The sequence below is a fragment of the Sciurus vulgaris genome (assembly GCF_902686455.1).
Source record: "Sciurus vulgaris genome assembly, chromosome: 5".
NCBI classification, from domain to species: Eukaryota; Metazoa; Chordata; class Mammalia; order Rodentia; family Sciuridae; genus Sciurus; species Sciurus vulgaris.
In genome coordinates, this window is record NC_136465.1 from 178,322,324 (window position 1) to 178,348,909 (window position 26,586).

General features: G+C 49.7%; 1 protein-coding gene across 2 annotated transcripts in view; it reads left to right on the forward strand.

The window, feature by feature from the left end:
* The window catches only part of TBC1D22A (TBC1 domain family member 22A), a 355,623-nt gene that overhangs the window by 117,276 nt on the left and 211,761 nt on the right, over window positions 1-26,586 (forward strand). The window contains exons 1-3 of one of the 2 annotated variants that reach the window (XM_079140181.1): window positions 4,406-4,483; window positions 9,784-9,912; window positions 12,938-13,000. In XM_079140181.1, the coding sequence (XP_078996307.1) occupies window positions 4,421-4,483; window positions 9,784-9,912; window positions 12,938-13,000 (255 nt within the window). In that variant the 5' untranslated portion in view covers window positions 4,406-4,420. Of the gene's footprint in view, window positions 1-4,405; window positions 4,484-9,783; window positions 9,913-12,937; window positions 13,001-26,586 lie in introns of those variants that run through there. The other variant, XM_079140182.1, reaches the window with a different exon arrangement.

Below are 26,586 nucleotides of genomic sequence, written 5' to 3' on the forward strand. Positions count from 1 at the left end.
GCAGCCCAGGTGGCACTTGTAGGTTCTTGAGGGTGCCTGCCGGAGGCTCCACTTCTCTCAGAATCACTCCCTCTGTCTTTGCAGCCTGTGTGCCTGTCCTCTCCGAAGTTTCTTCCCCTGCTCTCATCCTTCCCCCTCCCCCATTGTTTTATTTGTCTCACACGAGTGGGGGACCTGGAGGTCCCCACTAGCTGGCAGTAGGGAGCCAGTTTGGAGCACCCTCGATGGTGAATGCAGATGGGGAGAGCTGACGGGAATCCTGGCAAGCACCCCACGTTGTGTCCAGAGCTCGAGGACACAATGCAAGAGCTCAGATGCAGGGCGGTGGGGAGAGTGGCCCGTCTGCATCTGCATTCAGGCAGTGAAGGGCTCAGCCCTTGTGCCCACCAAGTGGGGCTGGGGACACAGCGGCCAACGAGGGAGGAGATGCCTCACAGGACCCTCGACACAGGTGAAGCTGTGGGTGGTACTGGGTGGGCAGAGGACAGGGCTGCTTTTGGGTAGGGTGGTACCTGAGGCTGTCTCTAAGGGTTTGAACTGAGATCTCATGCTGGGGGTCCTGAGGCAGGAACAGAGTGACTGGGAGGGAACCCTGTGGTGGCGATGAAACCGTAGGGTCAGGCAGCAGCAGCCCTGTGCCTGGAGTCAGATTCTGGGTTTGTGTTTTGTCTTCGGGGTCTTGAGAAGCCTCAGGCACCAGCTGGTGCCTGATGTGTCCCAGGTGTCAGTGCCCCTCAGACACTCAGGGGTGTGGGGCACAGGAGGGGCCGGCCCGAGACTGGGTCAGGTGGGGCGTGGATGTGTACAAAGGATTTGGAGTTGGTGTCCTGTGGAGGTTCTCCAGTGGTGACAGCTTCTGGGACCGACCTAGGAGTGTGGTCAGAGCACGCGCCTCTTTAGTGGCAGAGCCAGCGTTTACCCCAGTGTCACCTTCCTGGACCGCCCTCGTCCTGCTGTGTCTGCTGCTGCCCTTACATGCCTCTCTGTCTTAGACAATCTGCTTGGCTCCTTTTTCATGTTACTAGGGTTAAAGTCTTAAAAATGTGCTTTTCAGGTTGTCAGGAGTGATCAAGTAGAGTTAAATCTAAATAATTTGAACTGACTGATAGCTTTCCTTAGTTAATAAGAAATCGGAATTCTAAATTCTTCCCCAAAGAATGCAGACACACTCTTCCTGGGTGTATGCTGGCTCTGCGGGCACTGTGCTTCCAGAGGCTGGGTGAGCAGAGCCCTTTACAGGCCCCAGGAGGGGCGAGAGTGTTTTTGCCTGGTGGTTGCTGGTGTGCTCCGGTGCTGTCCACACACTGAGCTGGCCCAGCCCCCAGTGCCACCCACTCAGTGCCACTTCCTCTCCTCAGGTGCCGTGTAGGTGGGACCTGCTTGCCTGGGGTCCTGTGCCAGAGGAGTGGGGCTGATGGGGGCTGGTGCTTGGGAACTGAGTCCGGAGCCCCAGCCCACTCAGGTCCTTGCCCCCTGACCTTCTCAGCCCTCTGCTGGGTGGTAGGAGGTCTCTCTTAGTGACCTGTACTCTATACACACTCCCCTGTCTCCCTGCACGACTGCTCCTTCCTGGGCTGTGGCAGATGCAGATCAGGTGCACATTTTGCTCCCTCAGAGATCATGATTCTTGTGCCTCTTATTTTTTTTTAAAAGTTTCTTTAAAAAATTGTATTTATTATTTTTTATTTAATTTTAAAATTTGTTCTAATTAGTTATACATGACAGTAGAAGTGTGTCTCATCATCTTCACGTCTCATGACGTCCTGACGGGGGGCAGTGTACACGAGTCCTCTAAGGCCCTCTTTAGTCCAGTCACTGGGCTGCAGCTGGGGTTTGTTGCCAGGCTGTGTGACTTTGGCCTCCCTTCTCTGTCTCTCATTTTTCCTCTGTCTTAGCTATTTATTGCTGCATAAAGCATTTCTGCAAACCTGCTGACTTCAAGTAACATGTATTTATTCGTATTGTTTTCCTCAGTTTCTGTGGTTGGGGCGGCTAGGGGTGGGCATGGCTCTGCTGAGCCTCTGCCTCGAGCTCTCTCCAGTCAGGTTGGCGAGGGCCACAGCCTCATCGAGGATCTCCTGCCATGCCCCTGGTGGTCACTGGCAGATTGAGTTCCCTGAGGCAGCAGCCTCCTCAGTTTCTGATTGTATGTTAGCTGCCCTCAGCTCCTCGCCACGTGGGTCCTTCTGGGTGGCTGTGGACAGTACGCCAGCAAGGGAGGGTGCCTCCTGGCAGGGCAGATGGCAGGAGTCTCATGTGAGTTATTGTGTACTGTTGTTGTCCTTTAGCTCTGTGCAGGTCATGGTTTGATTCCATGATACTTTGAACTGAGCACTGGGCATCGGTGGGCAGAGGAGCAGCAATAGAAGATGACAGTGGTCTCACCCTGTCAGTGGGCTTGGGAGGGCAGCAGATGTGGGGTTGTACATGGAAATCCTGGCAGTGTAGACCAAAGAAAACCTGGGCTTTCTCAAGCACAGCTGCTTACCTGTCACTGATTTGGACACAGTGAAGAAGATACTGGGCTTCTGCTAGGAGAAGGTCATAGTGCATCCTTGTGGTGGATAGATCCAGCAACCTGGGATGACATACTTGTAGGACGTGTGGGACTCAGTGAGAGCCACAAGGAAGGGGCCCAGTGGTGGGGGCAGTGTGAGTGCTCAGGGCCAGCTTCATGGGCAAGCAGACTTAACAGGGCAGGCTTTGAGGCCATTGCAGATGCGCAGGAATGGGCACAAGGGAAAGAGATGGACAGGGTAGTTCTCAGGCCTCTTTTGTAGCTGAGAAAAACGTGTGTGTCAGGTTGGAAAGGGGGCACCAAGAAGAGGGGGTAGTTCTGGAGGAGCACAGACTCTTGAGAATGCTAGGGAGGGCTTCTGGGGCAGAGTGTGCTTATGTGGCATCTCAGAAGGGTTGCCAGTGTTGCTTGGATGAGCGAGATAGGGAGCTCACGAGACTCAGGGGTGCGGTTGGGTGGACAGGCAGGAGAAGGCGGAGGCAAGCTGCCTAGTCCAGGTGCCAGCAGGAGGTGAGGCGATGGGAGCCGCGGTTAGAGGGACCTGGAGGAGGCCAGGTGCATCGTTGTCCCTCAGATCCTGCATGTTGCCTGGGTTTCATCCTGAAGATCTGAGCCGGGAGCCATGAGGCTGTTTCTGGAAGGATGAAGCCTTAGAATACCCTTTGGTTGGTTTTTCCAGTCATTTGATGGACATTTGTTGAGGTCTCTGTGTTCAGGAGTGGTGTTTGGTGCTGGGGAATAGCAGGAGGGAAAAAAATCAAGTTTTGGTCGCCCTGGGGCCTGCAGAAGAGAGAGGGAGTGCCGCCATTTTGATCCTCGGCGCCCGAGGTCTTCCTGCACGGAAGGGCACCCCTTCCTACAGGACCTTTTCCTGTGCCTATAGATACTGCTTGTCCTGCATCTGCCCCTTTATTCCTTTATTGAGTGCTCACTGCATGCCAGAGCAGACACACATGGGCTCCTACAGAAACAGAACACATCCCCTGGGGCCCGAGCAGGTGATGCCTTCACCACGTAGTTTGGTCCAGTGTGTGGCAAGGAGAGCCACGCTAGCTGCAAGGGGAGTCTGCTCCCCCCTGCATCTTAGGAGGGGTTAGAGTTGGGACAGGGGCCACTGGAAAGGGCCGGGAAGGGAGCTGAGTGGCTGAAGGCCTCAGGTGTGGTCCTAGAAGATGGAACAAGAGGCCTAGTGTGTTGGGTCTTCTGGAGGAACGAGTGCGTCCTGTGCCTCTGCCAAGAGTGACCTCCCAGGCCCAGTCTGTTGTCCAGGGCTCCGGTGCTCTGGAAGTGTACCCTGAGGCTGAGGGGTGCTGGTCAGCTGTGGCAGTGGGCAGGTGGAGATGATCAGAACTGTCGAGGGGTTGACCATGATCCTGCTCTGAATTTCTCATAGGCACAGTTAGAATAAGGGGGGCATACCAACAGTGTTGGTTAGTCACTCCCAATTCTGCAAGTGACTCTCACATGTCTGCCTTTGTTAGGCCCTTGCAAATCTGGGGTCACAAGGATATTTTGGAGAATGCTGGAGGGAGAACCCAGCCAACAGTTCAAGACTGTAGAGGTCTAGAGAACGGGTCTCCCCAGGCAAGCTGCCTTTTGGTCATTCTCTGAATCCCAAGGGTTCAGCCTGGGTTCCTTTGTGACAGCCCTGGGAGCTATCACAGACCCTGGTGTGTGGGCCATGAAGCAAGATGGAATCTGTGTTAGGTCTAAGTGTCAGGTGTGCACCAACTCCTGTGTGTTGTGAGCTAGGTGTCCGTGGCATGCTTGCCCCAGAGTGGGCAAGAGGCAGGGCTGGGAGGACTTGGCAGGTTCTTGACCTGTGGTTCCTCCAGTCTCTTTGCATGTTAGTGTTACCTGGAAACCCAGGAAACACTGATACCTAGGTTCCCAGACTCTCTCATGTCCAGGGTTGGAGACCATTGTTCCAGGACACTCTTGATTCCAGGAGGACAGGACCAGAGCGTGAGCTGGCTGGGGAGCTGGGCACAGTCGTGTGGCCCCACTGAGGGCAGTATTCACTAGGTCTGTGATGCCTGGCTGAGGGGCAGCTGAGTGGTGGAGGGGGTTTTGGGGGAGCAGGGATAAGTGAGTGAGACTGGCTGGGAGCCCTGGGCAGGTTGCCTAGGTGGTTCAAAGAGTGGGCGGGGTGGCAGTAGTCCACCCCAGGCACTCAGTCCTGCCAGGACCTGGAGCTGAAGGGGCACTTGGAACCAAGAAGAAGGCACCATGTGTCCACTGAAGAAAGCAGGTGACCAAAACTGTATTGGATTATGAACCCCCTTCCAGGCCTGACAGGTGGGTGACCTTTTCCCAGCAGGCCCGGGCTTGGTCTTCACACTGTCCTGGCATTTCTGGAGAAGTGGTACTTTACTGAGTGAGTGGAAATGCGGCTTCAGAGAGAACACATGGCTCTTGTCACTTTTGAAGAAGTAACAGGTGTGCTCTGTCTGGAGTGTGCCGCTGAGTCACCAGTCATGCTGTTTAATGTTTAAATCCCACGCAAGCAGCGTAGTACCTTTTCAAACATTAGTGCTGTCGAGTATCATACTTTTTCTCTTTTTAAATATGTTTCAGAAACATCCAACAGAAAATGAGTTAAGCATCTAACCTTTAAGCTAGGAGTGTAGTGGTCGCACAGGACAAGTGCAGCTTGCAGCTCAGGCCATCTCATCTCTCTGCACGTCCAGGCAGGCGTGCACACGGACACGGTGGGCGGGGCCAGTTAGGATCTGCGTGGGTGCGTGCATTGTTTTACATTTATGATTAGTGTTTTTATAGCACACTAATACAGCAATTAAGTTTTCTGTAGTTCTGTCATTTAAAATTCATTGCATACTTGAATATATTTCATTTGCATAATTTCTAGTCTGGCTTAATTATGGAAAGGCTCAACTTGCTCATGTATGTTCCCTTCAGGAATGGAACTGTTGGAGAGTATGCGGTTTTGTTGCCTGTGTTCTGATGATAATGTACTTGCCTTTCAGAATCTGTGTTTCCAAAGTCAAGTTAAAAGTTGGGGCATAGGAAGCATTTCTCAGAGCGTCTGCTCACATCCACTGTGGCTGGCCACCTGGTGGCCTGTGACCTGCCTCACAGGTGGCCCTGGCTGGGCACATGGACTGGGCTCTGGCCCGTTCACTTGGCCTCCTGGGCTGAGAGGAGCGGGCACGGCGTTCTACCTGAGAAGGACTGAAGGAGCCCCTCCGCTCACCACGCGCGCGTGGTTCCGGACAGAGTGCAGGTGTCTTAATGGACTGTGATTCTCTGGAGAGGCTGCAGACGTGCAACACCTGAGGAGAAGGCGGTTGTGGATGGAGCCGAGGCCAGGATGGCTATCCCCGGGCTGTCTGTGACCGACAAAGGAGCATCTGCCGCCAGCCCTGCCAGGGCCCCACCCTCAGCCTTTTGGGCCCTCCTGTGGGCGGCTGTGTTGGGCAGGCCGTGGCAGTACCCAGGGACTGTGCTCGCCCAGGCCTGTGGGGACCCCAGGTGGGCGGTGCTCGGCAGCCTCTGTCACCAGCACCTGATGTGCCCCACTGCTTACCAGGTGCTGCTGTCATGGCGCTGCTGTGACGTCTACTCGCTGGCCTTCCTTCTGTTGGCAAAGAGCTGCCCCGTGATGGCTCGCCCCTCCTGTGGTGAGGTGTGGACCACGGCCTGCCCCACTGCTCAGCTGAGCACCGTGGGAGCTGGAGCTGGCCTGCTGTGCTGGTCGCCACACCCTGCTGCAGTGCTCCTTGGGAAGAGTGCGTCAGGAGCCTCGTAGGCTTCAATGGCCCTTGGAGTGCCCGCTGGCTGGCACAGGAGTGCTCTCAGGAGACAGCATGGACTGGCACGGACACGGGCGACTGAAATAGTGGGTGCTTCCAGCCTGGCCCGTGTCAGGGTGGGTGGCTGCGGGTTACTGTCCTAGAGTGGGGTGGTGACCTTTTCTAAGGGTCTAGCTGCTTCAGCCTGGTCACAAGACCTGTCTACAGCTTGCATCGCTGTCACTGAGGCATATGACCACCACGCACAGTCTCCCAACAGACAGAAGCAGTGGGCTGTGGTGGCCGGCCCTGTTGAGGGACAGTAAATAGTGAATGGCTGTGCAATGCCACCCTGATTTTAAAGTGAACTCTGTGAGCAGGGAATATTGGATAAAGGAAATGTTCCTGCCGTGGACATGTAAAGGACTAATGGTAAAGATTAATAAGTTGGGCACCGTCCGCATGAGGAACTTTTCTTCATCAGAAGATGTCACCAATAGGGCGAAAAGGCACGCCACAGGGAGTGGAGAGGACGCTTCACACAGGTCCCGTCTGCCAGCTGGGACCAGGGCCTAGAGAACCAGAAGAAGTGGAGACCCAGCCGGAAGGGTGGATGCCTTCCGTGGGTGGTCATTCGCATGTGCTTGGGTGTGCTTTTGTAACTGTGCTGTTGGTCCTGCACAAGCCAGCCACGCCAGTCCTCTACCTGCTAACAGAGACGGCGGCAGACTGGCACAGCGGCCATCGTGGGAACCTGGACGGCCCCAGTGCTGGCAAGGCTGTGGAGCAGTGAGAATCTCACCCGCATCCGAGGGGAGTGAGAGCTTCCAGAGGTGGGCAGACCTCATGGTTCGCTGCCAGCTGTGCCCCAACAAAGCGCGAGTCCTGTGCCGTGAAAGGGCGTGAGCCTGTGTGAAGCCAGAGCCGAGAGTGCCGACTGGTGTCACCATGGGCTTGGACACAGGTGGTGGCAGAGCAGTGCTGAAGCGCACTGCTGTTCCGTCACAGCGTACACCAGGGTTCCCATCATGGCTGAGTAGCAGCAGCCAGGCAGACACAGAGCGTCCGCTTGCGTGAAGAGGAGACAAGGGGCAGCGAGTGGGAGGCTCTGAGGATGCTGACGGGGGTGGGGTGGGTGGCCTGGCTTGTGCCTCAGGTATCTGGCAGATGCCTTCCGTGGGTGGCCATCCGCATGTGCTCGGTGTGCTTTTGTAACTGTGCTCTTAGTCCTGAGGCACACAGTGGCGTTCTGGCCAATGGTGGACTGTCGAGGACAGTGCTCCTGTGAACGCGTGCTGCCGGGTGCCATGGTAGCACGTTGGTTTGTGCAGGCGCATGCCTTGATGTTTGCACAGGGGCAAATCACCTAGCGGTGTACTTTCCACGATATGTGTATTTGAACAAACCCTTATGTGTAGAGTACCTCTACTAAGTGACACACGTCTGTACTTTAATAGAAAGAAGTTTGGTGTGATCCAGCTGTTGTTAAAACAAATATGTGTGAGTATGTAATTCATGATACAGAAAACAGGCCTAAGGAACTAAAAGGAATGTGAGCTTACAAGACCCTAGAGATGTGGCTGGATTCTAGCTCTGGCCTTATCATCAAAGCCTGGCAGCTTTGAGCTGTTGTCCTTCAGGTCAGCTTATTTTGGTGGACTCACAGCTCATAGTTCGTTCTCATGGTCAAGGGAGGCTGCCGCAGCTCTAGACTGTGCACATTGACTCTGACTCAAGGTAGCAGTAAATTTATGGGATTAGGTATTATACCTGCTTTAGGTCACCTCTCTACCCCTCCCTGAGCATCTCAGTGTGGCAGTGGATTGGTGAAGCCCAGACCTATCTTGATGGAGTAGGTTCCCACCCAAACGTGCAGGTGGTGAACAGGGGAAGGTGGTTCCTAGAGCTTCTTCAGGCTGTTTGAATAAAGCCTGAGGAGACATTCAGCAGGTAGCGCAGAGCTATCTGTGCAGAGCTGATGCGCTCTGGATGTTTCTCTGGAAGTCACGCAGCGAAGGCTGGTGTGCTGCCTTGGGGCTGGGCAGCCTGGCCCAGGCTCTGCAGATGCCTTGTCCTAGTGCTGAGGGTCTCTGAGAGAGCAGCCCCACATGGAACCCAGTCACAGTGTGCGAAGAAGAGCAGGTGACCCAAGGCCAAGCATGAAAAGAAAGAGCATGAGGAACATAAGTACAAGAAAAGCATCTTTAGCTCGACTTCATGGAAATGGAAAGCCTGTGCTCTTTGAGACGTGGAAAGACAGCCACAGACGGGATGTTCTCACAGCACGTGTACTTGAAGAGTGACTTGCGTATAGAACACACCTGGAACTGGCGGAACTCAGCAGGAAGGCAGACATGGGCTCAGCAGGTGAGCTGAAGTTCCCAGGAAGAGCTGCCTTGGCGGTGTTAAGGTCATTCACCGTGAATCATCGCCAAGGAGATGAAGTTAGAACTGCACCCAGCAGCCTGGCTGATGCTCAACTCTCACCACCAAGCACGGCAGGAAAAGCACTCTTGGGATTTTCTTGCATCACTGTCAGAAGCTTCAATGGTGTGACTTCTTTGGAAAAAGACCTGGCAGCTTCTCAGAAAACCAAACATGCACCTACATTATGACTCAGCTCCTGCACTCCTAGGTGTTCAGCCATCAGAAGTCAATGCATGTGGTCCAGGACGCCTGTCCTGACTTTACTCCCAGCAGCCCCCACTGGGAACAGCTGAAGGCTTGTCAGCTGGCAGTTGTCCTAGCACGCTGGCACAGCCACAGAGCAGAGCACTGCTCAGCACGGAAAAGGAAGACGCTGCTGCACCAGGCAGCCCAGGCCAGTTTCAGAGGAAAGCAGGTGCGAGACCCAGGTCCTCGGGAGTCCCAGCGCAGGCCCAGCCTGCTCTCTGAGAGGTGGTGCTTCCCAGGGCCTGGGCCCTGAGGTGGAGTCACAGAGCTGTATTTAAGTGTACACATTTTAATTCATAAGTTGTACATCAGTAATGTTAAAACAAAATGTAGAAAAAAGGCCACAGAGAACATCAGACACTGGGCAGTCTGGTCCTGGAGTCTGGGCTCTGGTGACCACCATGATGGCATGGCATATGCTGATTTTGAGATCAGCCCACTTTAAGTATCTCAGCTGCAGTTGCTGAGAGCCCAGGAGTCTGGAAGGCAGTTTCACACAGTCAAGGTGTGTGCTCAGGTGTGGCGTGACAGGGGCGAGACTGCGCAGCCTCCGAGTCCCCAGTGGTTTCTGAGGCGTTTGGAGAAGGGCTCCTGGGCTCCTCCACTCCTGCTTTAGGAGAGCTCAGTCCTGCCTGATGTGGAGCTGCACTGGCTCTGGCAGTGAGTCAGGTGCTGTGGCCCTGGACGGTGGCCCGGCTGGGGCATGGGGAGGCCCTGCCTTCTTCTGTTCCTGCAGCTCTTTACACACCCGCATCCCTTTGCATCCCGTTTCAGAGCGCCAGGCCATTTGAGATGTGAGTCTTTTACTCACACTTATATATTTGTCTTTCCCTCCCCCAGGGTTACCTTCCTGCCAATGTGGACCGAAGACCAGCCACTCTCCAGAGAAAACAGAAAGAATATTTTGCTTTCATCGAGCACTATTACGATTCCAGGAACGATGAAGCCCACCAGGACACATACAGACAGGTGGGAGTCCCTTTCCCTTTCCATGTGTCCCTCGAAGCACTTGGATTTGGTGATGTTCTGTATGAGGAAATATTTTGTTTGCTTTCTAATAAGCAAATGCCTCTTGAAAACAATAATGGCCAGTTTCCTCCAATGGCAAGTCTTGCTTGCTTCAGCTCTGGCTACAGAAGTAAAAAGGCTGTTTCTTTCTTTCTTTCTTTCTTTTAGTTGCTGCACTGGAGATTGAAACCACAGCCTTTGCATGCTGGGCAAGTGGTCTACTTTGGAGCCACACCTGTGCTCTTTTAAAAAGGGTGTGTTTTTAATTGGAGTTTTAAAATAGAGGCTGAGGTCCGGGTAGTGGGTGCCCCATGCTCTGCCCTAGGTTGGTGCTGGGCGTTTTGTGTCTCAGTGAGCTGCAGCCTGGGAGGTCAAGACTGCTCCCGAAGGGCCAATAGTGGGCCCTGAGCCTGGTGGTGCCATAACAGGGACCCCACTGGGAGGGGATGGAGCAGTGCCTGTGGTACAGTCAGGGTGAGATGGAGGCAGATGAGAAGTATATTAATCAGCTTCATTGCGGGGGATGGGGGTGCACAGTCCACAGCCAAAAGTGTCGCCAGTTTATCATTTTGCTATTTAGTTTGATAAAAAATGGGTGTGATTACGTTTTTGTATGCAGTCAGCGCACAGATGATGTGCATCATGGGAAGATACTTAAAATTGATTTATAATTCATACACATCTAGAATCTGCTGTTAGAATAGCTCTTTGAGGACTTTATCATTCTCTTTTTGTAAAATGTGGAAGTTCAGAGCAGCAGTCCTCAGTTGGTTCCATCATCTGAGCCTGTAGTCAAACCCTGGTCTTTCCTGAGGTGTGTCTGGTGCGAGACCACTCCTGTCTGGCACAGCTGGGTCCTGTCTCCTTTGCCACAGGTGCAGTACCCACGTCCCTTCTCAGTGTGGTATGGATCGTCAGGAGTCTGCAGATGGGCCTGTCCTCATCGTAGTCAGGGCATCTTCACATGAACAGGATGGTGGAGGCCGGGAGGGGCAGTGGCTGAAGAGTGAGGCCCAGGAGGCTGAGCCGGGAGCCACTATCAGCCCTTCCTGTCCACCGATGCCGCCTGTTCACACTGGGGACCCTTGGCCACTTGGGGCTCCTACCTAGTTACTCTTGAGTTGCTGACTGAATACAGATCGTGTTAGATTTGGGTAGGAGAATCCTGGTTTATTTTTCAGCTTCCCTGGTTTCAGGAAATGGATAAATTTGGCATTGTTTTGATCATGTTTTCAATGTATTTTATTCAAGAAAAAGAATTATGAGGGATGCCGGTAGCGTGTCCCTGCAGAGTTTACCAGGCTGGTTTCTGTTATGAACCGTGGGAAGGAATGTTAATTACAGATAGGTCACACACATCTTTGCTTATTTACTGTGTTAGATAGTAAAAGACCCCTTATTATTTTGAATTCCCAAACTATTTCCACGTGACTTTGAAGGAGAACAGCACCCTGTGTGGTGTGGTGGGTCCTCCTGTCTGCCCTATCGCCTGGAGCCCAGTGACTCTTAGAGCTGCAGCCTCTGCCTCCTCACTGATTCTGGGAGTGCTGTGGCCTGCTCTCCCACTCGAGTGGGGCAGCAGGAAGTGGTGGCCTGGCACGCCCCCCAGGTCTGTTAGTGTGTGTCAGGGCTGCCTGGCGCTGGTCCGAGTGAATAGTCCAGCTGTGTCCCTCTCTCTCCCTTGCCTGCTGTGTAGCCCCCAGTGCTCACCCAGCCTGTACATGTGGGGAACGGGTTGGGGATGGACCCCATCCAGCCTGCTTTGTGGGGTTCCCTCCTCTAGTGCGGGCAGGGTGTGGGGTCTGATGTGTGCCTTGTTGCTAATGGCTGTGCAGACATTAGGGCCTTGCTGGCCTTGGGTGTGCAGAGGCAGGTTGGCCCGGGTTCCTGTCCTGTAGGAGCCTGTGGAGCTCCTTCCAGGGATGACCACAGGATTGCCATAGCCCAGAGTAATGCACTGAGGATGGCCCTCAGGCTACCCTGGCCAAAGGCCTAGTGTCCCTTGTCCCTGCCCACACCTGGGCCCTGTGTGTGGCCAGCTGCTCCTCTGTGTGGAATGTCCCTTCCTGGTGCTGCTGCCTACACGTCTCTTCCTCTGTGTCCCTGATGCACGGCCTGTCAATTCCATCTTGACCTTGGCCAGTGACACTCTGAGGTTGTAGAGGAAGCCTGGATGAGGCAGAACCCAGAGCCTGGGTGGTGGTTGCAGGGGCACAGGTGAGTGAGTGATGGCCAGGCCCCAGTAGGGCCTGGGCAAGGATGGCTGGGATGAAACTCAGCAGTGGGATCCCTCCAAGAAGGGCACGCCTTCCCTCTTTCACCCTGGAGAGACAGGCGTGCGACAGCGGTGGCTGATGTGGGGTGTGGGAGCTAGCCTGTGATACCCTTATGCTGAGCCTTCCTCTCTGGGGCCTTCTTGAACCTGTAGCGTCCTCCTCTTCAGTGTTGGTAGTGTTGCTGCGACTGATCAGATGGTGACCAGGCAGGAATCTGCCAACACTGGCAGAGGCTTTCAAATGCTTCCCTTTAAAATGTCCTAGATTCCCCAAGGACTTTGTGAAGTGTAGTGAAATGTGGCCTGTGTTCCAGGAAGGCATTGTCACAGCTGAAGTCCTGCACACTATTGATGTACTTGAATCGCTCTCTGTGTCAGAGGCTGAAAATCAATGTTTACTAATTGCTATGGATTACGTTACTAAAGAGCCGAGGCCTGCTCTGTTCCTGCTCACGCAGCAACTGCTGCAGGTTGGGCAGGTGTCAGGCAAGTCCATCATCTGGGACTGGGTACACCGCAGTCAGTTGGAGCAGGCTTTTGGCTCTCTCCTCCACAGGGGGCCTCAGCAACTCTGGGCTAGCCCCTTGTAGAGGGCAGATGAAGAGGCCAAGTGCCTGGGTGACTGAGCACTGCATCTTTAGTCATGATGTAATGCTGGTGGGGATGCCCATTGTCCTCCAAAGTAAGCTTGTCTTTCTCATGCACCTCCAGATCCACATAGACATCCCTCGGATGAGCCCTGAAGCCCTGATCCTGCAGCCCAAGGTGACAGAGGTAAGAAGAACCCTGCTGGGGTGTTTCTCTGCACTGCCAGTGACTGATGCTCACTGTGCTGGCAGGACAGTGGGTACACGTGAGGGGCTTCAGTCCAGAAGCGCGTGTGGGCAGCCAGTTTCTGGGGATTTGGACTGGTGGGGACACAGTTGTTGATAGGAATGGCTGATTCTTCCTAAAATGTTTTTCTTGTGTAATAGTGATACATACAAAAGGATATACGTAACACGTATGTGTGTGTGGAGTATGAACTGCCCATCCACTCCTGAATCTAGGAACAGAGCCTGCTGGTGCTGACTGCCGTGTTTGTGACCTTGGCCCTGACCGTGATGCTGGACTGCTTGCGTCTCTGTGCTCAGCCCTCTCCTGGCCTGGTGTTTGTACTCCGTCTTAGGAGCAACATGAAGGAAGCAGCGTGTTACGGAGTGTGGCGTCTTTGGTGGTATCCTCTGTGCAGCCCTGGCTCTGCAGCTTGCTCCCCTCTGCGTGGTTTTGTAGGATGCGGCCCACCTGTCCTTCCTAGTTGTATCATGTCTGCTGTCTGAACATCCCACACTTTCCTTAGCCTTCCTCCTGTTGATGGACACGGTGGTATCTACAGTTGTTTCCTTTTAGAACCGTGTTGTGGCATTTTGTGTCCGTTGTGCAGGTGCGTACAGGCAAGAGTTTCTCTCAGGTCTTCTGGAGTGCAGTTGTGAGGTTGGGGGTGTGTTGGTTACACTTTGAAGACAATGTCAGCATGCTTCCCAGGGGCATGGAGGGTGGTCTGCCAGCCAGACGGTTAGAGTGTTGCAGTTCCTGGAATTCTAGGCCCTTGATGACTTTGTGTATTTTTGATACCAGGGATTGAGTCCAGGGGTGCTTAACCACTGAGCCACATTTCCAGCCTGTTTTTGTTTTGTTTTTTAAATTTATTTATTTTTCAGTTTGAGATAGGGTCTCGCTAAGTTACTGAGGCCGGCTTTGAACTTGGAATCCTGCCTCAGCCTCCCAAGCTCTTGGGTTTACAGCGTGTGTGCCCTGGTGCCCGGCTTCCTTGAAGACTCTTTTTTTTCTTTTTACAGACTGCAGTTTGATTAATTGTACACAAATGGGGTACATCGTTTCGTGTCCACGGTTGTGCCCTTGACAACTCTGGATGTGGCTGGCCTCTCAGTCTGCTTCTCAGTTTGTGCTAGATGATCTTATCCTGCTCCTGGTTTCATTTCTCTGTTGCTAATGGTGCCCCTGGTGTCTTCCCATCCTGGGAAAGGCTTGTTCTGTCTTTGCCTGCTTTTCTTTTGGGTTATTGGCCTGATTTGTCCTTGGCAGTTGATCTTCGTGTGTCTGGACCTGCATTGCCGTGTTTCTGTTGCAGGCACCTTCCTCTGTTCTTGACCAGGTCTCGCTTTGTTCTTGAGGACAGTTGATGATGGGAAGTTCTTTCTTTTACTGTGGTTGAACTTGTCCCTGATACGCTTTGCTGAAGAAACATTGTCCTGCACGTATGTCATAAAGATGTTATTCCATTTTTTTTCCATCTAAGAGTTTTGCTTTGCATGTGTCCGTGTTTAATTGATCTGTAGTTGACAGCTGTGTGTATGCGACCAGTCAGTCCCAGCACCAGGCGTGGACTCCAGCTTGTCTCTTTGTTTACAGCTGTGCTTTTTGTCATTGCCACATTCATGTAGGTCTCTTCTGTGGTCTGTTTTGTCCCAGTACCCAGCTTGTTTTCTCTCTGCGTACTGCACCCCATTGGATTGAAGTAGGACACATGAGGCTGGACACCTGGGGAATTTTTAGGAAGCATGTTTATTGGCTACAGGTTGCTGGTCCAGATTGTGGCTTGTGCCTAAAACATTCTCTGGACAGAGATTTTGGGAATTTTTTTGAACTTTATATCCAGTGGGAGGAAGGGGGGGTGGGCTTGGAGGTTCATATGACAAGTGCTTTCTGCTCCATCCTGTAGACCAGACACAGGTTTCACAGGTTTTTACCAACAGGGATGATATCTTTTTGTACAGCAAGCTTGCAGACTTTACTGTATCACACCTTTTGTGTGTAAACTTGGCATTTACAAGAAAGAGGAAGCCTCAAACCATAGTGCCTTCTACAGACATCCTGCTGATCTGCCAAGAGGAGGAGCTGAAGGGTCTTTTGGGTGGGAGTATGTGGTCTGCTTCAGGATAACTCAGCGTTGTGACATCTTTCCCTTTGTGGGACACACACCCCTTCTTCCTCTTCTTTGGCATTGATGGGGCAGCTCACTCTTTGTTCTTCCACTTAAGCCTCAGAGTCAGGTTGCCAAGATTGTCCGTGTTTAAGGTCCGTTTGATTTATGATTGGAATTGCATGGATTCTCTGGATTCGTTTGGAAGTGTTGGCATCTTTATGAAATTAATTTTTCCCTTTTATGAGCATGTTAGTTTTCTATCTTTTAGGCCATTTTAATGCCTTTCAGTGCAGTTTAAAATTTTTCTCAATAGTCTTGTATGAGTTTTATTAGATTTATTCCAAATAATCATATTTTTTGCTGCTAAAGTAAGTGGTATTTCTTTAAAAGAGATTTGTTATTGTTTGAAATATTTTGTTTTGCATCTCGACTTCCTTGGTAAATACACTTTTTAATTTTGACAACTTGTCTGTGAGGTGTGTCTATTAAAGAAAATTCTAGGATTGTCAGGGCACAAGAGCAGCATCCGCTGGGAGCAGCTGAGTTGCCCTTTTGCCTTAGAGTGCTCCTGGAGTCTGGAGAATGGATTGTGACCGCCTTTCTGCTTAGTTTTTTTTAATGAAGTAGACATTTGGTTTGTTTGTATCTGCGCATCCCTTGCAGGCCTCCTTCTCTCGGTGTGCATCCAGTCTCACTGCCCCTTGGTGTCCGTTGGGTCTCTTGTCCATGACTCCTGAGATCTTGGCCTGTGGGTTTGGAAGGCCTTCCCTGGCAGTGGGTCTCGCCCTGCTCCTATGCCCGCCCCGGAGGTGTGGATGCTCCCTAGGTTTGTGCTCAGCAGGGTTGCTGCGCTGTGCAGGGCCACATAGCCTAGAGGCAGGTGGGCCAAGGGTGCCTGCTGATGTGCTGGCTGCGTAACTTGAGCATGGCCTAGCGTGGGGAGATTGGCTGATGAGCAAGAGGCTTTAGGAAAAGCATTGAAATGCTAGTCTTGTGTCAGCAGTAGGCAGAGTGGAATCGTGATTTCTGGCATGGTAGTGGTCAGGTTTACATGATCTGCAGATGACAGCAAATCCATAGCAACAGTGGCTTCACAAGACAGGTTTATTGCTGTCTCCGGTACTGTCTCTTCATCGGCGATGTGGTTGCTCCTCTCTGCTTGGCTTTAACCTCAGGTCAAGTTGGCTGCATAGTGCTCTTTGTTACATTTTGCTCTGTTGACAGGGAATTACAGTAAGATGGAGGTGGGGAAGGGCATCTGCCTCCCCTTTGCAAATATCACCCCTGGGACTTTGCTCAATATCCTTGACTGACTTCTCTTAGTGACATAGTGGTCCCTTAGTGTATAGGATCCAGGAAAAGGCAACTTTGGTTCTAGTTGTCAGTGTGCGCTTGGGTTTGGGCTCTACCTAGTCAGGGAGAATTTCTGCAGCAGGCATTCCTCCTGGTCCATCTGTCCATTGTGTATTCGCTCTGTAGATGATGGCTGTCATTTTCTCCCCCTACTCTATTCTTTACCTCTCCTCCTCCTCTCCCCTCCACTTCCCCTTCCTCCCTCCTCTCCTTCCTCCTGTTAGCTTTAGTGAAGTTTGATTTACACACAGTAAAACTTGCCTGTTGCTGGTAACAGCAAAATGTATGGACACCCTGTGTGAGGAGTGTACCACCGCCCAGTCCACACACTGTAGACCTTTTTCTAACTCCAGCATGGTGTTTTGAGGTCCCTGTGGTGTGTGTGCATCAGGAGTTCATTTCTTTTTGTTTTATTCCGTGCAGGCATCCATTTACCAGTTGGTGGTACTGGGGTTGTTCCAATTTTTGTTCATTACAAAATCAATCTACCCTAACCCTTCCTTACGAATCTCAGAGAGTATGTCTGTTTCCTGTCCTCCACACCCCCACCCCTGGTAAGTACTAGGCAGTGGACTTGCTGGGTCTCATGGCTGGGCATGTTCAGCTCTGTGAGAAACTGCTGTGCTGCCTCCTGCTCGGTCGTGCCCTTTGTGGTCCCACCTGCACATCCTGCCAGTGCTTGGTACCGTCGACCTCTGCAGTTTCCTGTGGGTGTGCTGTGGTGTCTCCCAGGGTATCATTTGCACTTCTCTGTGGACTGATGATGTCCAGGACCTGGTTGTGTGTCTTGCTTACCATGCATAGATCCTTTTGTGGTGAACTGGCTTTTCCATTTTTGCCTCACTTACTGCTTTTAAAAACTGACATGCTGGTTCCAGGTCTCAGCTCAGGCCTTCTGAATCAGACTCTTGGGCAGAGCCTGGAAATCTCTGCTTTAAGAAGTGCAGGGAGACAGAAGCTGCAGACCTTGAGTGTGTGTAATTGCTGACTGGGGGCTCTCGCAGTGAGTGAGAAGTGACCAGAGCGGGTGCCGGGAGTCATTGCCCAGCTTTCCCAGGCAGAGTGATGGCCTCTGTCAGGCGGGTCCCTGCTGCTTGCTCCTCCCAGGAGTGTAGGGGAGGACCAGGGCGCTCCAGGTTTCCTTCTCTCCATCTGTGCTGGGGCTGCACTGGGAGGCTGTGCTGTAGACGCCATTCAGCTGAGGCATGGGTGTGTTGCAGCCCCCCTCCTGGCCTCCTGGGACCCCAGTTGAAGCCTCGGCTCCTGGCTGCCATCAGCCTCTGCTCTTCTCTTTCTGAGCTCTGACCAAGCAAGGCTTGGTCTGCCTTTAGTGCCTCAAGCAATTAGTGACGCAGAGTAGGTGCAAACGATGCCTGCTGGAGGAAGGAGGGCTGGTTTCTTCTTTCCTCTTCCCTTGGTCTCTACCTGAGGACGGCCTCACTCAGAGACGCTTGCCCCTGCCAGCCCTGCCACTCCTGCCTCACTCCTGCCCTGTGGCACAGTGCTCATCATGGCACTAGTGCGCTTCCTTGCTCAGCCAGTGTCTCCTCCTCCCTGTGTGTGGCTCCAGTTTGCAGGCCTGGGGTCCCCCCTTGTGTGTCCAAGGTGCATGGGGAGCACCTTGAGGGGACTCGGGAGATTTTGAGAAGATGAGTGAGTAATCTTGTCAACCCTGTATTGTTACTTGAACGTAGGATTCATTCCTTTTTGGCCAGCGTGTAGTTTGCATTCCCTGTCCAGTGTTTGAACAAACTGTCTTCGCACTGATGGTGACCTGTGACACTATAGCTGCTGTGGTTGTCCACGTGAGTTCGTTAGAAGAACCACATTAAGACATAGCAGCTGGGCCTTTTCGGTTGATAAGTTGATCATCTATCCATGAGTTTTCCTCCCTGTTTATCCTGTCCTCTGCCCTCTGGCTCTCTGTTTCTTAGCGCCATTTTACAACTACAAAAGTAAAGTGCCCTTCAGTCAGGCACTGGGCAGTGCTGTCTCATTGCGTTTTGCGCAGACACAGAGGATAATCAGCATAAGGTCTGTTTGCAGGCAGACCTTTGAAGTGGTGTGGGGCGATGTCCGGCTGTGAAGGAGCGAATGGCCGTTTTCTAGGTTGCAGACTTGGATGGACTCCTTTCTCTAGCTGGGAACTTTTTTTTTCCTTTAAGTTTTAGTTGTAGATGGACACAATACCTTTATTTTGTTTATTTAGTGTTTTTTTGGTTTTTTTTTTAAATGTGGTGCTGGGGATCGAACCCAGTGCCTCACCCATGCTAGGCTGATTTTTTTTCCATGGAGGTTGGCCCTGCTGCATGGATCCTGGTCCCCGTGTGCCAAGATGAGGGGTCTTGGGCTGGTTCTGTTGACCGAGGAACCCAGGGCTGAGTCCATGTGTGTTTTCTGTGTTTGCAGGAGCTGCTCTCCAGCCCCTGTGTGGCAAACTCTCCTGACCTTACCCACTACCTGTCCCTGCCATGGCTGCTGAAGGTCCCTCTGGACCTGACAGCGTCCACGTTCCACTACTCCAATTCCTTGCTGGGCAGGGGAGTTGCTTACTTTTGAGTCTCTTGCCCCAGTCCCGAGCTCTGTGAGGGTAGGACTCTCGTCTGGGGCTTCCCCACCTGAGTGCTGGGTGTTGGATGAGCCCATGAGTGTGGGCGACCTTCGCTGAGGGCTTGGGTCCCTTGTCGCCCGCCAGCTCTCTAGAAGCCAGAGCTGATCTGTTATCCTCACCAGCATCTCCCTGGTACCCACTGTGGTGCCTGATAGGTGCCCCTGCATGGTCCTTCCCTCGTGGGGTCCTGTCGGTATGTGGGGCTGAGCTGCCACCGAGAGCCCCACAGCGGGGAAGCGGGGGCTGAAAGTGTTCCGCTGGGTCCGACTTGTGATGTCCGGTCACTGGCATGATCACCTTGTTTTTCTTCTTCAGAAGTGAGGATGTGTTTGTGAGGCCCAGGAATTGGAACTTGACTTGTAATGATGCATTGCACTCTTCTGGACCTATTTTGGGGGTTGATTGACAAATCTTCCCCTCCTTCTCCCTCTGATCTTATGGTGAGAAGCATCAGAGCAGAGACCTGTGGTGCCATGCACCTCCAATTCTAAGGAACATTCCCAGAGCCCTTGCAGAACCTGTGCCTCCACCTTGGGAGGTGGAGTGCTGGTGATGTCCCAGGTCCCATCTTTGCTGCTCAAGGGCTTCTCCAGACCCCACAGTCGCCTCTTCTTGACCTGTGAGTGCTCTCATGTGAGTGTCCTTCTGGGGCTCGTCCCAGGAGTGGAGCTGTGGGTGCCAGAGGTGCTGTGTTGTGCGGGGCCCGGCCGTGCCCTTGCATGCACTGGTGCCCACGCTTGAGATCGCCAGTTGCCCTGTTGGGGACTAGGGAGCAGGACATGGTGTCTTGTTGCCTGATGCTGATGCCATCAGGGTTTTAGAGGCTTCTTAGTTCTTGCTGTCCCCAGTCTGTGCAGAGCTTCTGCCAGTGCCACTGTGGTGTCTGTTTGCTTGTCCTAGCATGTCTGAGTGGAAGTCCACCTTTGTATCTGTCCGTGCCTGTGTCTGTAGGTGTAGGAACGTGTCTGCTTCACGTTGGTGGGTTCTCCACTCTCAGTGAAGCTCTTCACTCACAACTACGCCTTCCTGTGTTGTAGCACGTCCTGCCTTCCCATCCTTTCACAGAGGTCTTCTTATGTTTCTTCTCAGAGTCTTGATTTCTGCCTTTGACCCTTTAGTGTAGCATGGACTTCTCATGGTCTTTGGCAGCACAGTCCACAGGGTGCTGTTGTTGCTCCCCAGGCTCTCACACTGTGGCCTTCCGGGCACTCACGCCAGTGCAGGTGCTCCCTCCACTCCTGTCCCACCTTTGCCTAGGCTTGGTGATGTGGCCTTGGGTCTGCTGGGACTGTCCCTGGTTCTTGTGTCTCTGCCCTTCCTTTGCTTTCATATGTTAAAATCAGCTTGTTAGATTTCCAGAAGTCTCGGAAATTAGGGTGAATCTATTGATCCATTTGCAGAGAATGATGTTTTGCTTTCACATTATTTAGTTCTGCTGTTTTATTTATTATTTTAAATTTTTTTTGTGGTGCTGGGAATTGAACCCAGGGACTTGTGCATGCGAGGCAGGCACTCTACCAACTGAGCTACATTCCCCTCCCTGCCGTTTTATTTTTAAACAAATATTCCATCTTAAATGTATTGTACAACTCAAAACTCATAGATGTATTTTTTAAGAAAGTGTCCTTTAAATTTCAGTTGTCTTTTTTGTTGGCAATACATATAAGTGCAGCTGATGTTTGTAAGTTAACTTGTATTTGGAAGACTTGCAAACCTCTTTGGTCAGTCTCACAATTTGTGTAGATTTGAGATTTCTAAGAAATTAGTCATTGGCATTTGTGACGACAGTGTCGGTCTTTCTTCCTATCTGTGTGCCTCGATTGCATTGCTGCCTCAGGCGTTGACTGCAGGTTGGCCTAGTGGGGAAGCAGCGTCTGGCTGTGGTGAGAGGCAGCCTTGGACTTGCTCCCTGGCTGCTGTTGTTGCACTTGAGGTGCTGGGGAAGGTGCTGTGAGGTCTGCCGGGTCCCCTTTTCCCCCATCATCTGAAATAATATGCTTTTGCTCCTTCAATTTGTTCTGTGATGAGTTTTATTAGTAAAATTTCCTAGTCTTGAACCACGTAAAGTAAGTCAGAATCGGTCATGAAGGATCGATCTGTTGTTCTGCGCATTAAGGGATCAAGTTTGAAAATGCCTAATGAGCTGTAACTGCCAGAAAGGGGAGTCAGATTTCTCTTTAATTTGGAACATGCTTTCTGACCATTTGCCAATTCTTTGGTTATACCCTGGCAGGTCATCAGCTCTGTTAATATTTGTTCTCATGATGGTGACACCCTAATGTTTTCTTTGAGAGTATTGTTTCCCTTCAGTGCTTAATCATGAACACAATGGAAGCTCTGTGTTTCCCTACCTGCCAGAAGCCTGCTGTGAGCCCCAGGTGTGGATGTGGTTGGGCATCTCTGATGAGGTGGATGCTGAGCATCCTTGCCCCAGGTGGGGTCTGGGCCTGTTTGGGGAGTTCTGTGCTCCGTGGCTTGAGCAGGCGGTAGGAGGGGTGTGGGCCTTCTGTGCTCCCTCTGAAGGGTGGCTGCCTTGGAGTCCACATTCTAGATTCCTTGCAGAGTTTTGCTTTGGTTTCATTCATTAAGTGTTATAATTCATGATTCATGTCACAAAATCTTGAGTTATAAATAATGGCTTCTTTCTGAACCTGCAGTGCTGTTGGAGTTGAAGAAGTATAAATCCCACAGGGCTTCTCAGTTTAACCGTATTTTGTTGCTTCTCTCACAGAATTATCTCCATGGTACTTTATATGCTGTGAAGTGGTATTACTGATTCATATGTTAGAGTCAGGAAGTTTTCAAATTTCTGAAATCATGTTTTTTTGGTGAGTGATCATGAGCACAGTGGCATTTTCAATTTCAGTTAATTTCACCTTTTAGTCTGCAGCGCATCTAAGCTCCCTCATGTGCCCAGAACGACTGGTGTTCAGTTCAGCTGCCAAGGCCTGTGGAGGGTGTTTGATAAATGTACAAAATGAAGACAGAAAGTGCCCTGGTCGGGGCCCCTCTCGAGCCCCTCCAGGGCCTTCCATGGGAAAATGCCGTTGTGATGTTCAGGAAGAACCTTTTCCTTTTCGAATCAGGGGCCCCTCTGCTCAGGCATCTGCAGTGAGCAGGCAGGCTGGGACTGGGACTGCCTTGTGCACCTGGCTTCCTCAGTCCTTGGTGGTGCCGAGAGGCTGCAGCAGCAGCTAGTTTGATTCTTGTTGTTGAGTGTAGATTGATTTGCAGAAGAGATTTTGGGAAGAGTTTAAGGTTTGTACTGCTTTTAATGAATTCCCACTCTGACAAAGAATTGAGTATCAAGAATGTGAACAGAACTTGAATAGCTAATGCTCCCCAGCGAGAGTTCATTGTTAGAGCCATGCCAGACCAGTCTGCCTCGCTGAGCACATTCGCAGATGGAGGGCCTCTTTCCTGTACTGTCCTTTGGCAGGTAAGGCACTGCTTCCCCAATGGCTCCTTCACTTAACTGTGGACTAATGTGCTGTGACAGATCTCCCTTCCCTCTCTGCTCTTAGTAAACTGACCCTGCTTCCACTGATGGCCGCATGCAGGGGAGAACAGTGTTTCTCTTTTCCTGCTCACGCTGCCAGTAAAATACCTGCTTTTTTAAAATTAGAAAAAGATTATTATTATTATTTTTTTTTTTACAGCCTATAGAATTCAAATTTAATTTTTTGAGAAACTTTTTACTTAATTTGTAAAATCCAGGGTAAAGAAATGTAAGCATACAAATGGGACAATAGATCAATATAGAATCAATATAGATGTAAGTATGTATTTAAATTTAAAGATAAATAAAATGAGAATTGAGTAGCCCAATTCCTTGATTTAAAGAGAGAGAGAGAGAGAGAGAGAGAGAGAGAGAGAGAGAGAGAGAGAGAGAGAAGAACAAGTCACTGCCAGCACAGAAGCCAGGGCTTACATGTGCCAGCAGACTGATCCAGTGCCAGAGAAGACTGGCATTTATAAAGAACTTAAAGTACTTTACAACCAATATACAAAGAAACCTAATCAATAAATGGGTTAAGGAAATGGGCAGACACTTCACAGAAGAAGATATACAGGTGATCAACAAATACATGAAAAAGTGCTCATCATCCCTAGTAATTACAGAAATGCAAATCAAAACCACCCTAGGATTTCACCTAATTCCAATTAGAATGGCCATTATCAGGAACACAAGCAATAATAAGTGTTGGCATGGATGTGGGGGAAAAGGTACACTCATATATTGCTGGTGGAGTTGCAAATTGGTGCAGCCACTCTGGAAGGCAGTAAGGAGATTCCTCAGAAAGCTTGGAATGGAACCACCATTTGACCCAGCTATCCCACTCCTCAGTTTATACCCAAAGGACTTAAAATCAGCATAGTACAGTGATGCAGCCACATCAATGTTCATAGCAGCTCAATTCACAATAGCTAGATTGTGGAACCAACCTGGATGCCCTTCAGTTGACAAATGAATAAAGAAACTGTGGTATATATACACAATGGAATATTACTCAGCCGTAAAGAAGAGTAAAATTATGGCATTTGCTGGTAAATGGATGAAGTTGGAAAATGTCATGCTAAGTGAAATAGGCCAATCCCAAAAAACCAAAGGCCGGATGTTTTCTCTGATAAGTGCATGACAATATATAATGAGGGGGGAGTGATGGGGGGAAGAGAAGAACGAAGGAACTTTGGATGGTGTAGAGGAAAAAGTGGTGGGAGGGGGTGGGGATGGAAAGATAGTAGAATGAGACAGTATGACCTATGTTCATGTATGATTCCATGAGTGGGGTGAACCTACACTGTGTACAACCATAGAAATGAAAAGTCGTACCCCATTTGTGTACAATGGATAAGAAAAAAAATTTTATTTGTTCTAATTAGTTGTACATGACAGTAGAATGCATTTATACATTTTAATAGATCATACATAGAGTGTACTTCCTCATTTTTCAGGTTATTCATGTTGCAGGATCACATCAGTCATGCAGTCATACATGTACACGAGGTAATAATGTCTGTTTCACTCTACTATGCTTCCTTCCCCATTCCCCTTCCCCCCCGTCACTCCCTCTACCTAATATAAAGTAACTCTATTCTTTCCTGTTCACACCCCCCATTGTGAATTAGTTTCCGCATATCAGAGAAGCGTTTGGTCTTTGTTTTTTTGGGTTTGACTTATTTCACTTAGCATGATATTCTCGAACTCCATCCATTTACCAGCAAATGCCAGAATTTCATTCTTCTTTAAAGCTGAGTAATATTCCATAATATATATGTACCACATGTTCTCTATCCATTCATCTGTTGAAGGGCTTCTAGGTTGGTTCCATAGTTTAGTTATTGTAAATTTGAGCTGCTGTAAACATTGATGTGGCTGTGTCACTGTAGTATGTTGATTTTAAGTCCTTTGGGTATAAACCGAGGAGCAAGGTAACGGTCAAATGGTGGTTGCATTCCAACCGTTCTTAGGAATCTCTGTACCCTTTCTATAATGGTTGCACCATTTTGCATTCCCACCAGCAATGTATGAGTGTACCTTTTCCCCCATATCCTCACCACCATGTAATGTTGCTTGTATTCTTGATAATTGCCATTCTGATTGGAGTGAGATGAAATCTGAGTCATTTTGACTTGAATTTTTCTAATTGCTAGAGTTGTTGAACATTTTTTCATGTGTTTATTGATTGATTGTATATCTTCTTCTGTGAAGCATCTGTTCAGTTCCTTAGCCCATTTATTGAATGGGTTATTTGTTTTTTCGGTGTTTTTTGAGTTCTTTATATATTCTAGAGATTAATGCTTTATCAGAGGTGCATGTGGTAGATTTTCTCCCAATCTGTAGGCTCTCTCTTCACATTATTGATTGTTTCTTTTGCTGAGAAGAAGCTCTTTAGTTTGAGTCCATCCCATTTATTGATTCTTGATATAACTTCTTGTGCTTTAGGGGTCTAGTTAAGGAAGTCAGGTCCTAGGCTGACATAATAAAGATTTGGGTCTACTTTTTCTTCTAGTAGTTGCAGAGTCTCTATTCTGGTGCCTAAGTCTTTGATCCACAGTGAGTTGAGTTTCATGCAGGGAGAGAGATAAGAATTCAACTTCATTTTGTTACATGTGGCTTTCCAGTTTTCCCAGCACCATTTGTTGAATAAGCTGTCTTTTCTCCATTGAATGTTTTTAGCACCTTTGTCTAGTATGAGATACCTGTATTTATGTGGGTTTGTCTCTATGTCTTCCATTCTGTACCATTGGTCTGCATGTCTGTTTTGGTGCCAATTCCAGGCTATTTTTATTATTATAGCTCTGTAGTACAGTTTGAGGTCTGGTATTGTGATGACTCCTGCTTCACTTACCTTGCTAAGGATTGCTTTGGCTATTCTGGGTCTCTTATTTTTTCCAAATGAATTTTATGATTGCTTTTTCTAGTTCTATGAAGAACATCACTGGAATTTTAATAGGAATTGCATTGAATTTGTATAATGCCTTTGGTATTATGGCCATTTTGACAATATTAATTCTGCCTATCCAGGAGCATGGGAGGTCTTTCCATCTTCTAAGGTCTTCTTCAGTTTCTTTTTTAGTATTCCGTAGTTTTCATTGTAGAGGTCTTTCACTTCTTTTGTTAGATTGATTCCCAAGTATTTTATTTTTTTTGAGGCAGTTGTGAATGGGGTAGTGTTTTCATTTCTCTCTCAGTGGATTCATTACTGATGTATACGAATGCATTTGATTTATGGGTATCGATTTTATATCCTTCTACTTTGTTGAATTCATTTATTAGTTCTAGAAGTTTGTTGGTGGAATTTTTTGGATCTTCCAAATATAGAATCATATCATTGGCAATTATGATGGCAGTTTGAGTTCTTCTTTACCTATTTTTATAGCTTTAATTTCTTTTCTCTGTCTTATTGCTCTGACTAGAGTTTCAAGGACAGTGTTGAATAAAGGTGGTGAAAGAGGGCATCCCTGTCTTGTTCTAGTTTTTAGAGGGAATGCTTTTAATTTTTCTCCATTTAGAATGATGTTCACCGTGGGCTTAGCATAGTTAGCTTTTGCAATGTTAAGGTATGTTCCTACTATTTCTAGTTTTTCTAGCGTTTAGAACATGAAGGGGTGCTGTATTTTGTCAAATGCTTTTTCTGTGTCTATTGAGATGATCATATGATTCTTGTTTTTAAGTCTATTGATATGATGAATTATGTTTATTGATTCCCATATGTTGAACCAACCCTGCATCACTGGAATGAACCCCACTTGATTGTGGTGCACAATCTTTTTAATATGTTTTTGTATGTGAGTTTCCAGAATTTTATCGAGAATTTTTGCATCTATGTTCATCAGGGATATTGGTCTGAAGTTTTCTTTGCTCACTGTGTCTTTGTCTGGTTTTGGTATCAGGGTGATATTAGCCTCACAGAATGAGTTGGAAGAATTCCTTCCTTTTCTATTTCATGGAACAATTTGAGAACT